Source organism: Bos indicus, chromosome 19, assembly GCF_029378745.1.
Source record: "Bos indicus isolate NIAB-ARS_2022 breed Sahiwal x Tharparkar chromosome 19, NIAB-ARS_B.indTharparkar_mat_pri_1.0, whole genome shotgun sequence".
Classification (NCBI taxonomy): domain Eukaryota; kingdom Metazoa; phylum Chordata; class Mammalia; order Artiodactyla; family Bovidae; genus Bos; species Bos indicus.
The window spans coordinates 28063984-28075671 of NC_091778.1; the positions used below are offsets into that span (position 1 = coordinate 28063984).

Below are 11688 nucleotides of genomic sequence, written 5' to 3' on the forward strand. Positions count from 1 at the left end.
ACGCTTAGTGGCCAACTTAAAAATTCCTGACTCTACCTTGGCAGCTTTCCCTCCACCCCTGTTTCTCCTATTCATACACCTACCCCCAAAGTCCCCGAATGAGAATGGTGCTTCTAAGGCAAAAGAAAAACTTTCACTCCAAAATGGTTTCCTTCCAAACAGTCTCAAACAAAAGAGACACAAAATACATGTCTGAAGGTCACTTCCTCAGGAGCTTCAGTGCCCTGGGGTCTCTAAGTGTTTCCCAGGTTCCAAGTTCTCTTTCAGGATCCTTTAAAGAACAATACGTACAAAAAAAAGGGGGAAATATCACAAAGTTATGCTAACCACTGGCAGTGTCTATCTGGTTCTGGGGTCTTGGGATCAAAATGACCCCTCTCAATTATACTATGACCACTGTCCTCACTAGAAAAGGTACAAAAAACTCAGGGAAAAATTATGTTCTTCAAACACCACTATTCCCCTGAATAATGTCTATAGACCTGTTTCTCACCAGTGCTGCTGCTGCTAAGTCGCTTCAGTCGTGTCCAACTCTCAATCCCTCCGTCCCTGGGATTCTCCAGGCAAGAGTACTGGAGTGGGGTGCCATTGCCTTCTCCGTTTCACCAGTGAGGTATACAAAATTTTTCTTTGGAAGGTACATAACCTATTCATATCTTTAAAATCTTGGACTCTATCGTGTTCAAAGTTTCCGTTTTCTCAGTTTACAGTAAGGAAGAAAAGTGACATTTCTGTGCACTTATTGCCTTCTCCAGCACACATGGCAGGCCCACTCACCTTAACAGTTTGTTCGTTGAGTCCGCTTCCCCTGGACTTTTCCTAACGCCCATATTTTTCCTGGATTTGGTATCCAAAACTCTTCAGTATTCCATGTTTGGTAACAAAACGTTACTTAAGGATCTCCAATGCCAAGAACTCTCAGCAATTTTAAAGCGTTCTAGCCACGACAGCACGCCTGGGCTTGGGAATGGGTTGCCATCTCCTTTTACCGTGTCAGAGGGTCTATTTCAAACGGTACGGATGAGTAGAGAGGAGACAGAAGCGTTCTCTCGGTGTAAATCTGTCTCAATTACCATTTTCCCACCGCAGGACACCACTCAAAACTAAGGTATCTGAGACCAAAATGACATAATCTCAATCCTCGGCTGCTGACAGCCCATCGCCAAGTTTACCTGGAGCTCCGCCAGAGATAAACGCTGTTCCAAAACCGGGCTACCCAGTCTTCCTCGTCAGCTGACTTGACAAACTTGGTCACGTGACACCCTGGTTCCTCCCATTCCAAACTGGAGAGGGGGGTAGCCAAGAAATCGGAGGCCTTTGCTCCTACAAAACTCGCGCCCCAGTTATTGATCCATACTGGTCAATAGTGGACTCTAATTTCAGAAATACCGCCCTTCCCCTCGGAAGTCCCGAGAGGACCCGGAGGCCTCAGCGTTCTCCGCCTGGCGCCACCCCCCCCCAGGCCCGATGGTTGAGCCCCCCGGAGGCCACGCCCCTCGGTCTCACTCCCAGCTCTACGTCCTCCGCAGCTCGAGCCCCCAAGTCCAGCTCTTTTTCCAGCTCCTACGGCCTTCCTCTCACCGATTTCCTACCTGGCCCATATCTAGGCCATCCCCGACTCCTTTCTTCATGGCGTCGCTTCTGTGCTGTGGGCCCAAGCTGGCCGCCTGTGGCATCGTCCTCAGCGCCTGGGGAGTGATCATGTTGGTGAGGGGACTGCCGGGCGACAACCGGAGAGGAGAGGGCCTGAGGGGCTCAGTGTCGGAGGGCTGGAAGGCTAGGAGACTCCAGGCCTTGAAAAGCAGCAAACAGGCTGGAGGGGGTAGTTGATTAGCCTCTGGAGAATGAGACAGAACTGGATTGAGAAATGGGGGTTTGGAGGGGCGAGGGGAAGCTGGAGCTTGGAATGGGAGCCGGGGCTGGTAAATCTGGAGTACCCTCAAGGTAAAAGGAGACCTAGGTTCTTGAAAGATCCTTGAGCTGAATGGAGGGCAGTGGGGAGAGGGACCGCTTGTTCCCGAAATGGATAGCTAGGCCTTATTTCCTCAGGACTCTACCCGCTCCACTAAAGGGAGAAATAATATGGAGAAGTGCCGATTCCCTCTACCCCCGCCCCTTCGCCCTGTCCCGTGATAATGACGCCTCCAGAGAGGAGGATAATCAGGGTTCCTGGGTTGTTCACTATTCCTGCCCTTGCCCCAACCACGTCTTCTCTGTGTCACCATTCAAGCTCTATTCCAGGTGACCGGAGTCCAGATCCGGGAACAACCATCCCTAATCCCAGCTCATTCTGGTAATTCCCAGACCCAGATGTTGTGGCAACATTCGAAGTGGGAGTTCAGGCAGCGACCAGGCCAGATGCCTGAGTTAAAACAACCTACCCTTTCTCTTTTTTTAGATAATGCTCGGAATCTTTTTCAATGTCCATTCTGCTGTGCTAATTGAGGACGTCCCCTTCACGGAGAAAGATTTTGAGTAAGTGGAGAGGCAGGGGATGTGGTCAGAATTGGGGGCGGGGGGAGGGGGCGGAGAATGGCAGGAGGCTAGACACTTGGGGCCCGGTGCCTGGGAAACTGGGTGCTCTCTCTAGCACCCAGGAACAGTCTTGGGAGTCAGACCTCAGAGACCATCCTAAACCCACCGTTTTAGATGTGGCTGTTAATTTTACTGGACTTCTCTGTGCCTCCGTCCACCCCTGCAAAGTGGATGCTAATAACAAAACTCACCCCAAAGGGTTATGAAGATTGAATAATACACGTTAAAGCGTTTAGAACGGTACAGGGCACACAGTAAGTGCTCCCTAAATGCTGTATGCTGTTAATGTTTGATATTTCTCTGCCTAATCCCCACCCCTAGGAATGGCCCCCAGAACATATACAACCTTTACGAGCAAGTCAGCTACAACTGTTTCATCGCGGCGAGCCTTTACCTCCTCCTCGGAGGCTTCTCTTTCTGTCAAGTTCGGCTCAATAAGCGCAAGGAATACATGGTGCGCTAGAGTACGGTCGCACTCCCCTCTCCAGCCCCCTCCTCTATTTAAAGATTCTCCTCACCAGGTCACAGCCCCCAGCCCCCCATTCTGGCGCCCTCTGCGGACTAGGTTTTCTTGGCGAGAGACTCAATCCCTTGTTCTCCAAACTCTGGCGCCCGGCTCCTGTGGAGGGAGGTTGGGGTTGGCCGTTCCCTGTCCCTCCGGCCCCCTCGCCTCGTCCCGTTCCACAATAAAGAGAAACTGCTCTCTTAAGACTCGTGTGTGTGTCTGGGTTAGGAGGCGGGTACCCGGGTTAGAGGTCGGCCTCCAAATAGGGAATCCCGACCCATCGACGGAAGTGGAGTGAAACCGGGCCGGAAGTGAGGCGGTGTCTTCCACTCTCCTTCCCGCGCGCCGAGGTGGCCTAAGTAACCGCGGCTCGTGAGGCGGTGAGCGCCCAAACTGGAGCCAATCAGCTGCGGGGAGGGGCGGGACTTCCTGCGCGGGGGCCGGAGCTGTTGCACCGCCTGGCTCTTCGTGGTCCCGGCTCCGAGGTAGCGGCAGCGGCGGCGTCTCCGTGAGGAGGCGCTCGGGGCCATGACGTCAGCGTCCACAAAGGTTCGACCTCCCTCGCGGACAGCGCTCCCTGGCGGCCACGGGAGGGCGGGCCCCCCAGTTGGCTCGCGGCTCTTCCGTCCCGGGCGGGGGGCGAGCGGGAGTCCAACCTGGGGTGGGGCTAGGGGCTCCGGGCGGGACGGCGCGGGGCTGTGCGCCGGCCCCCCGTAACGCTGCCCCGCCCCCAGGTCGGAGAGATCTTCTCCGCGGCGGGCGCCGCCTTCACGAAGCTCGGAGAGCTGACGATGCAGCTGCATCCTGTGGCCGACTCTTCCCCCGCGGGGTACGTGAGCCCGGGCTGGGGACCTGGACGCTGAGAGCAGACGCTGGGACTCGATCACAGACACCGACATTCTTCTAGGGCAGGGACAGATGTTAGTTTCCCTTCGTGCCTGGCACAGCGCAGAGTAGGTCTTAATAAATGATTATTGAATGAATGAATGAATGACAGATAAACCACAGACTGAGGCTCGTAATCCGGACTCATTTCACAATTCTGTCCTGCTGCGCATTGGCAGACCATAGACCATCACCACTACCCATTCACCCCAAATCATGTGGAATTCCGTCAGATTGCAACAGATTGTGTTTAGGTGTTCTGTTTGTAAGACACCCGCCTCCCCCCCCCACCCCCCGCCCCCGCCACTTGTTGAATTAGTTTCAGTGGGCTGTTTACAGCAGCTGTTTCACGTTGATGGGGGAGCCGTTTTATTCTAAGGTTGTTGCATTATAGTTTGGATGGGAGTCCTCAGGGTTCCCACAGGGCCTTAAGAATTTTTTTGTTTGTTTTTTAAAGAGGACCTCTTTATGGAAGGGGCCCCGGACATTGCAGGGAGGAGGCTGGTTGCTGTGGAATGCGTAGCCTGTGGGCTGGCTCCACATCCCTCCTCCTCCCACTTTCGCTATTCCCCTCTCCCCTTCTGACAGTGCCAAGTGGACGGAGACGGAGATAGAGATGCTGAGGGCTGCTGTGAAGCGATTTGGGGACGATCTTAATCACATCAGCTGTGTCATCAAGGAACGGACAGTGTGAGGGAGGGCTGGCTGGCAGAGAAAGGGCGGGTGGGCAGCTTTCTTCCTCCATACCCATTTGTTCCATCTTCCTCAAACTCCCTTCCAGCTCAACATCTTTCCTACTCTGTGAGTCCCTCGAGAACTGAAAGAATAAAAGAATTGTCACAATTGGTCAGAAGTTACTAAAATGCTGTGATCATCAGGACCTTACATGAATTTAGTTTTAGGTTACCCAGTAGTTTAAGATACCCAGTAACTGAATTTGCTAATAGGAATTCCCTGGTTATTTATACAGATCTTTTGAACACTCCTGTGGTGTTTCCAGGGATATTATGATCCTGAACTAGTCGATCAGGATCTGTTAATAAGTTTCAATCAACCTGTAGGTCACCCAGGCTTACCTGGTAGCCTTCCACATCCATACATCTTTCCCACAAGAGAATTAGGGGGTGGGCCTTTCCCACTCCTCAGTTGAGAGACTCCACTCTTCATACTCCATTTGCCCTCATTGGCTGCAAAGCTTCCAGGAAAACAAGAACCCTAGCAAAGGTCATTGAAGCCTTCACCTGGATTCCTATGAAGGGGCTCCCTAGTGTTCCTTCAGAGTGGCCCATCTCCCCTGCCCCCACCCCCTTATTCCCTAAGCCTTTTTTATGACTCCCTTCCTAACTTGCTGTCTCATCTCTTTAGGGCTCAGATAAAGGCCACCGTGAAACGAAAGGTATATGAAGACTCTGGTATCCCCCTTCCAGCCGATTCACCCAAGAAAGGGCCCAAGAAGGTGGCATCTGGTGTATTGTCGCCTCCTCCAACTGCTCCTCCACCAAGCAGCTCCAGTGTCCCCGAGGCCGGGGGTCCCCCCATAAAGAAACAGAAGGCTGGTGAGGGCTGTGGAGTTGTTGCCTGGGGATTAGATGTCCATCCGTGGTTCAGTGAGAGAGTTGGGCTTTGGTCAGAGGACAGATCTCTTTTCCTCTCCTAGTGAAGGTTCCAGAAACTGGATGGGGTGGGGAAGGGAGGGAAGGAGAGGTTGAACTTAGGGAAGTGGGTGGGGTGGGGGGAGAACCATCAGGGAACCTAGTACCTAGCTTGTGCCCCCTCCCAGATGTGACACTCAGTGCTCTGAATGACTCGGACGCCAACAGTGACCTGGTGGATATTGAGGGGCTAGGAGAAACTCCTCCAACCAAGAAACTCAACTTCGACCAGGGTAGGAGTCCTCTTCCTCCCAAAACAGCTGAAGGGATGGGGGATGGTGGGGAGGGTCTCAGCAGGAGCCCCCTACCGTGACCTGGGAAAGAGAAAGTTCCTTGCTATGCATGCAAGAGTCAGGTCTGTAAGGAGCCAGGTGCTCTGGGGAGGCGGGAGTCCTACTTGGGACTCGCTCCATCTCGGCCCATTTTACTTCCTGTTCCAGACAGCCTGACCCTGGATTCTGGCCTTCTCTTGACCTCCGCTGATCCTCCTCTGCTCTCATGCTGAGCCTTCCACCTCTGACCCCTCTCACTGTTCACCCTGGACCTGTGGATCGCCTGGGACTCTGAGCAAGGCCTGCATGTGACAGGGTGGAAAGGCTGCCAGGGGCAACCCACCTTGCTGTTCCTGTATGAGCATCTGCACCCCAACCCCTGGGTCCCCCCGCAACTGATGGATGTTTTTATACAGAAAACAATAAAGATCTGCCTCTCAGCCTGGTGCTTTCCGCCTGACATTACTGGAGTACGGGGGACACTTCTGTCTCGGCTTAGCCCCTCCTCGGCAGCTCTCACCACCCTGCCTGGAGCAGCACAGCCAATATTGGCAGGCTTTCTTCCCAGTGCCAATATTTCTGTGCTGCTAGAGCCAGGGGAGCTGGGCGTGGGCAACAAAGACTCCACTTTGCTCTCTGGAGGCAGGACGTACTCCGGGGTCTCTGGCAGCCAGTACTCCTGAGACTGCTCTGGGGACTTCAGAGGGGCAGCTTCCAGGGCTTTCACACCTCCCATTCCCCGCCCCACCCCACCCCACCTCCCACCTCACCAGAAGGCCCCAGATGTTTTCTGTGTCGCTTCTCCAGGGTGGCCTCCCGGGCCAAGCCTCAGCGGTGCCTCCCCCACCCTCGCTCTAACACCACAGTGTGGTTTGGACGTGGCCACAGTGCCGTACAAACCACAGTGTGCTGCTGGGGCGGGAGCAGGACTGGGGTGGGTTGAGAGAAAGGGAGCACAAGACAGTGCTGTGAAGACCCCCCACCACCAAGGGTGGGGAGAGAAGGCTGAAAGGCAAACATGGCCCCAAGAAGGGTTGGGGAAAACAAGAAACTAGAGCTAGGAGCTGAGCAGACAACTGAAGGGAGAGGGGCCTATGGGGTGAGCTTACAGTGTAGTAAGACTGGAACCATCTTCCCTGTAGGAACTCTGCTCAAGGGATCCCTAGTGTGTGGGGGGGGTGGGATCTGAGGAAATAGGGAATGACTGTGGAGGACCAACAGACTGCCTCTCGACTCAGCAAGGGCAGGGACCCAAGGCTTCCTGTGTCCGTTCCTCCCCTGCCTGGGTCAGAACCCAAGAGAAAGCAAGGAAAGACAGAAGGCCAAGGACAGCAGTGTTGGGAGTTGGCAGTCCAGAGGTGGTGGGGCCGGAAGATGGTTGGGAGAGGGGGGCCGGAAGTCGCCCTGGGCCCTGGGCCTGCCACAAGATGGAGGCCAAAGGCAGGAAATGGAGGCCAGGGGGAAAGGGGAGCAGCAGGGCCCAGGAAGAGGGCCTTCTGGACCTGGGGGCCAGGTATTCAACCCCCGGGACTGTCCCCACTCCTCATGGCCCCCCAGGACCCAAGTCCCACCCCCCGCGACAACCCCTACCAGCCTATTCACCAGGCCCAGGAAGGCGGGCCCACCCCAGAAAGCCACGTTTAAGCTGACAAACATGCCTCTCCCCACCCCCACCCTAGGCCTTCCCTCAGCCTTTTTCTCCTGTCCAGGACTTGATTTTTAAAAAACACCCCCCAGAAAGCAAAATCCAAGGGCCAAAATCCCTTCCGCAAATCAAAATAATATCCTCTAAAACCCAAAAGTTATCCTCCCTTTACCACCCCCCCTTCCGACACACCCCCCAAAACTCTTAGCAATCAAAAAGATCTAAGATGGTGGTGTAAGCAGTCTTTTTAGGCCCCGGGGGATGCCAGACCCCCTCAGACGAGACCCCTATCTGTCCCACATCAAATTCGGCCAAGGCTTCCTGCTCTTCACACCCCCCTCCATAACCCCAAAACTGAACAGCTGCCCCCAGCTCCCATCCTCGGCAGAGCCTTTGTGGGGATGGATGAAACAGAAATCAAACACTATACTAACGGCTGGGGATGTTGGGGGGCCCTCTGGTCTCAGTCTTTGGTTTCCATCTGGGGGACTACAGTTTCGGGGTGTAAGAGAAAGCCTCTTCAATCATCCCCCCAATTTCAAGACTGACAAAGCCCAACCCCACCCCAGCACGCACCTCCAAACCTCCCCCCCAACCGCCACGTCTCTCCTGAAAACAGGGGACACTTTCCTCCCCACTTACCTCAGCTACTCTCCCCTGAGATCCTGGTCCCCTATTTTGAAGGGAACAAAATTTGGGGTGCATCCCTCACATTTGGGGTGCAGGAGAAAGGAGCCGCCCCAGTCGCATCGCTGGCCTCCTTCCTCTCGGCTGGCTCAGGGAGTGGGGAGTGCCCTAGGGAGGGGGGACCCCCACAAGAGAGCACAGGAGGGGGTTCCTCCACTTCCAGTCAGAATTGGGGACACCCCCCCCAAACCCGTCCCAGCCCATCCGTCTCCAACTCGGCGGGAGAGGCAGCTGCAGTGCCCCAGTCAGATTCCCCCAACACTACATTCCTCACCCCATCTAGAGGGGTCCCGGGGGCCCCAAAAAATCCCAAAAAAATCTAGGATGTTGGCAGGACGGTCCTGGACTAGCTCCCCAAATTTGGGGTCCTCAGATCCCCCCGTTTTTTCAGGAAAATTCCGTCTTTCACCTGCCTCCCGCCAGCCCTGCTCTGTCCCGATGCCAATTTTGGAAGTCACTCCCTCCTTCCTCCTCCCGTCTCTCCAGGCCCCCCCGCTCGGGGGCTAGGGTCCAGGACACCTGGCTTCCAGGCCGGGGGAGGGGGGCACTCCTCGAAGGGCTAGGGGCCAGGAGGTCAAGCTCATAGCCCCAGTCTTAGGGAAGCAGGAAAGCCCGATCCTCCCTTCCCCTCCCCCCTGGCTGGTCTCCGTGGTGGTTTAGGAAAGCCTGGAGGATTGGAATCTGCCATTGCTGTTGCACAGGCAGTTTTTTTTTCCTTGGGTTGGGGGGGTGGGCGGTGGGAGGGAGAGAGGGGAGGAGAGCCGAAGAGAGCAGGGACCGGGGTGTGCAGAACTGGCCTGGTTTACCCCCCAGCCCCTGCTGCCGTGGGGAACCCCCCCTCATCTCACCCACACTCCCAGTCCTCTGTCTGCTTTCTGTTTGGGGCTCTTATCCTAGAAAATCAGGGTACAAGATTCACCTCCTTGTACCTCATCACCACCTCTCCTTGCCACAATTTCAATGGCACTGCCCTAGTCAGGAGTGTCCACTTGACCACGATATTCCACTTCCCCCCGCCTTCCCCTAAGTCGAGGTGTGTGCCCTTAATAAATTGGGGTTCAGAATCTGAAACCGCCTTTTCTCCCTCAGATCTATCCAGGCCACATAAAAATAAAAGGAGATAGACTCCCTTTCCAAATTTCTTCCATCAAATCTTGGGCATATTTGGAGGTTCACTAAAGAGACTTCTAGAGTCTAGGGTGAGAGGGAGCTAAAAGCAAAGGATATCCCAAACCATTATCATAGTCCAAATTAAGTGAACCCTAAAATCAATCTCACATCATGATCTACCACTCAGCTTCAACAAATGCAACAAGGAGTGGCAAAACACCCCAAAATAAGGACACCCCAAAACTGTAGTCTCCTACCCTCAGCCCTCACCTTGTTTTTCCCCCTGGAAAAAGCCTCCTGGCTCTCATGCATACATAGAAATATCCCCCTCCTCAAAGTAAGCTTGCACAACATTCAAATATAAAGCCTTGCTCCCCAGCAAGGACCCACAATCACAGAAGGCCTTCAAACTTGCACAACATTCAAATATAAAGCCTGGCTCCCTGGCAAAGACCCACAATCACAGAAGGCCTTCAAACTTGCTTCCAGGTTCCTATTATGTTCCACCTCAAGCTAATAAAAGCCCCAAATTGAATTTCATACCCCCCAAATATAATCTGAACCTCAAAATTTATCTGGTACCCCCATCAGACTGTACCCCAAACCCACCATGATTACTGTACTTGAAATCAGATTGTCCACATACACCAATGACTATGAATACCCTAAACCAAATTTTCATCCATCTCCGAAGAACACCTAGCTGACTGTGGGTGTAAGAATCCCAGAACTAATATAGCTTCAAAATTAGCTCCATGAAAGTGTTAGTCACTCAGTCGTGCCCAGCTCTTTGCAATCCCATGGACTAAAGCCCACCAGGCTCCTCTGTCCTTGGGATTTTCCAGCCAAGGATACTGGAGTGGGTTGCTATTTCCTTCTCCATGGGATCTTCCCGACCCAGGGAGTAAACCCAGGTCTCCTACATTGCAGGCAGATTCTTTACTGACTGAACCACCGGGAAGCCCAAGGTCAGCTCCATACCTCAGACTTACTACTGACCCTCAACCCTGAATGCAGCCCTCAGGGCCCAGAATGATCACAGTAACTCAACACCCCACATCTGACAGATAGACCAGATAACATAAAAGTAACTCCACCCTGATCCCAAAGGAGCCGCAGGTCTAACTCCCACCTCCAACTGGGCAGAGACCAAAGTAACCCTCATTTGCAGAAGCCAGCACACCATCTCGAATCCCTAGTTCCCCATTCCCAATGTCTCAGCAGTTCTTTCCTGCACCCAAATAAAGACATCCTCAGTTCTGAAGAGGAGGGCCTCAGGTCTCTATAAGCAGCTCCACAGATTATGGCCAGTCATTACTGGGCAATTGTAGACGTTCCTGAGCCCAAATGCAAGGCAGCTAGACTCAGCTCTGGCCCCCGTTATCCAAATGAACCTCATCTCCGTTCTCCAAATGAATCTCATCTCCCCAAACAAAATACGAGGGTGTGACCCGTGCCTATCTCCCAGATCAGGGACTTAAATTGGGGTTATCAGCCCCTTCTGCCCTCTCTCCCTTGTTACCCTGAGACCCTCCCTTTCCTCTTCTGTTGGTTCAGTGTATCTAACTTTTACATTCAGTTCAGTTCAGTCGCTCAGTCGTGTCCGACTCTTTGCGACCCCATGAATCGCAGCACGCCAGGCCTCCCTGTCCATCACCAACTCCCGGAGTTCACTCAAACTCAGGTCCATCGAGTCGGTGACGACATCCAGCCATTACATTAACGTTCACTAAAAAAAAAAAAAAAAAAAAAAAAATCACCTCTAAATACAGATAATAGCCTCTAGGTTAATAAGAATCCTGGGCTCCCAGGACTCAGAACCCTGGCTCTTTGTCCCACTCATTTCTCTGGTTCCCAAAGTCCGCGGATTTCTCACCCCAGGCAGGAACCCCAGGTTCAGAGGGAAGTCCCCTCTGTCGCCTAACTCTCCCTCCCTCCGCCCAACCCTAGTCCCCTGGACAAAGTAAATGCGAGCAAAGAAGGGGAGAATGACCGCCCAGACCTAAATGATCCTGCGCCCCCGGATGAATGGACCCCCAGCCGAGTGGAGACGAAGGGCGCGGCGAGGCTAGTGCTCTTCCGCCCCCTCGTGGAAGGAGCCGAACATTGCCGAGCTTCGCCTGCTTGCCGCGCTGGACCGCGGCGTCCCGCCAGCCTCTAAGCGTCGCCGACGGGCGGGTGCTCAAGGCCCTAAAGAGCTGGGACTGGGGGAGGGCGAGCAGGCTTTGGGCGGGAATCTGCCTCTCTGGATCCCTAAAAGGATTCAGAAGAGCGTCGGGAGCGAAAAGTTCGGACCCTAGGTCTCTCGAGCGTCTCTCGGCCGCCACCCGGGGCTTTCCCCACCTCCTCGAGGGGAAGCAGCTGGCGGAGCCGTCCGGTCGCAGGACAATGAAAGGA

At 54.1% G+C, this 11688-nt stretch overlaps 2 protein-coding genes and 1 long non-coding RNA gene across 12 annotated transcripts in view; 2 read left to right on the forward strand and 1 right to left on the reverse strand.

Annotated features, from left to right (window-relative positions):
* LOC109574012 (uncharacterized) overlaps positions 1-8587 on the reverse strand; it is a 148911-nt gene extending 140324 nt beyond the window's left edge. For 5 of the 7 annotated variants that reach the window (XR_011561969.1, XR_011561972.1, XR_002183026.2 and 2 more), the window contains exon 1: positions 778-1396. This is a non-coding gene — a long non-coding RNA (uncharacterized lncRNA). Of the gene's footprint in view, positions 1-777; positions 4743-5001; positions 5292-8136 lie in introns of those variants that run through there. The other 2 variants (XR_011561970.1, XR_011561971.1) reach the window with 2 other exon arrangements.
* Positions 1524-3244, forward strand: RNASEK (ribonuclease K). The gene is made up of 3 exons (XM_019981686.2): positions 1524-1707; positions 2399-2475; positions 2857-3244. The coding sequence occupies exons 1-3, from the start codon at positions 1630-1632 to the stop codon at positions 2996-2998; spliced, it is 297 nt and encodes a 98-aa protein (XP_019837245.2). The 5' UTR covers positions 1524-1629; the 3' UTR covers positions 2999-3244.
* Positions 3451-6289, forward strand: BACC1 (BPTF associated chromatin complex component 1). Of its 4 annotated transcripts, none has more exons than XM_019981680.2 (6): positions 3451-3589; positions 3775-3869; positions 4514-4615; positions 5291-5481; positions 5706-5810; positions 6018-6289. In XM_019981680.2, the coding sequence occupies exons 1-6, from the start codon at positions 3569-3571 to the stop codon at positions 6080-6082; spliced, it is 579 nt and encodes a 192-aa protein (XP_019837239.1). In that variant the 5' UTR covers positions 3451-3568; the 3' UTR covers positions 6083-6289. The 4 variants fall into 4 exon arrangements, with proteins under 4 accessions (XP_019837239.1, XP_019837240.1, XP_019837243.1 ...); XM_019981681.2 differs by having other exon boundaries at positions 6022-6289; XM_019981684.2 differs by lacking the exon at positions 5706-5810.
* Positions 8588-11688: the final 3101 nt, after the last annotated feature.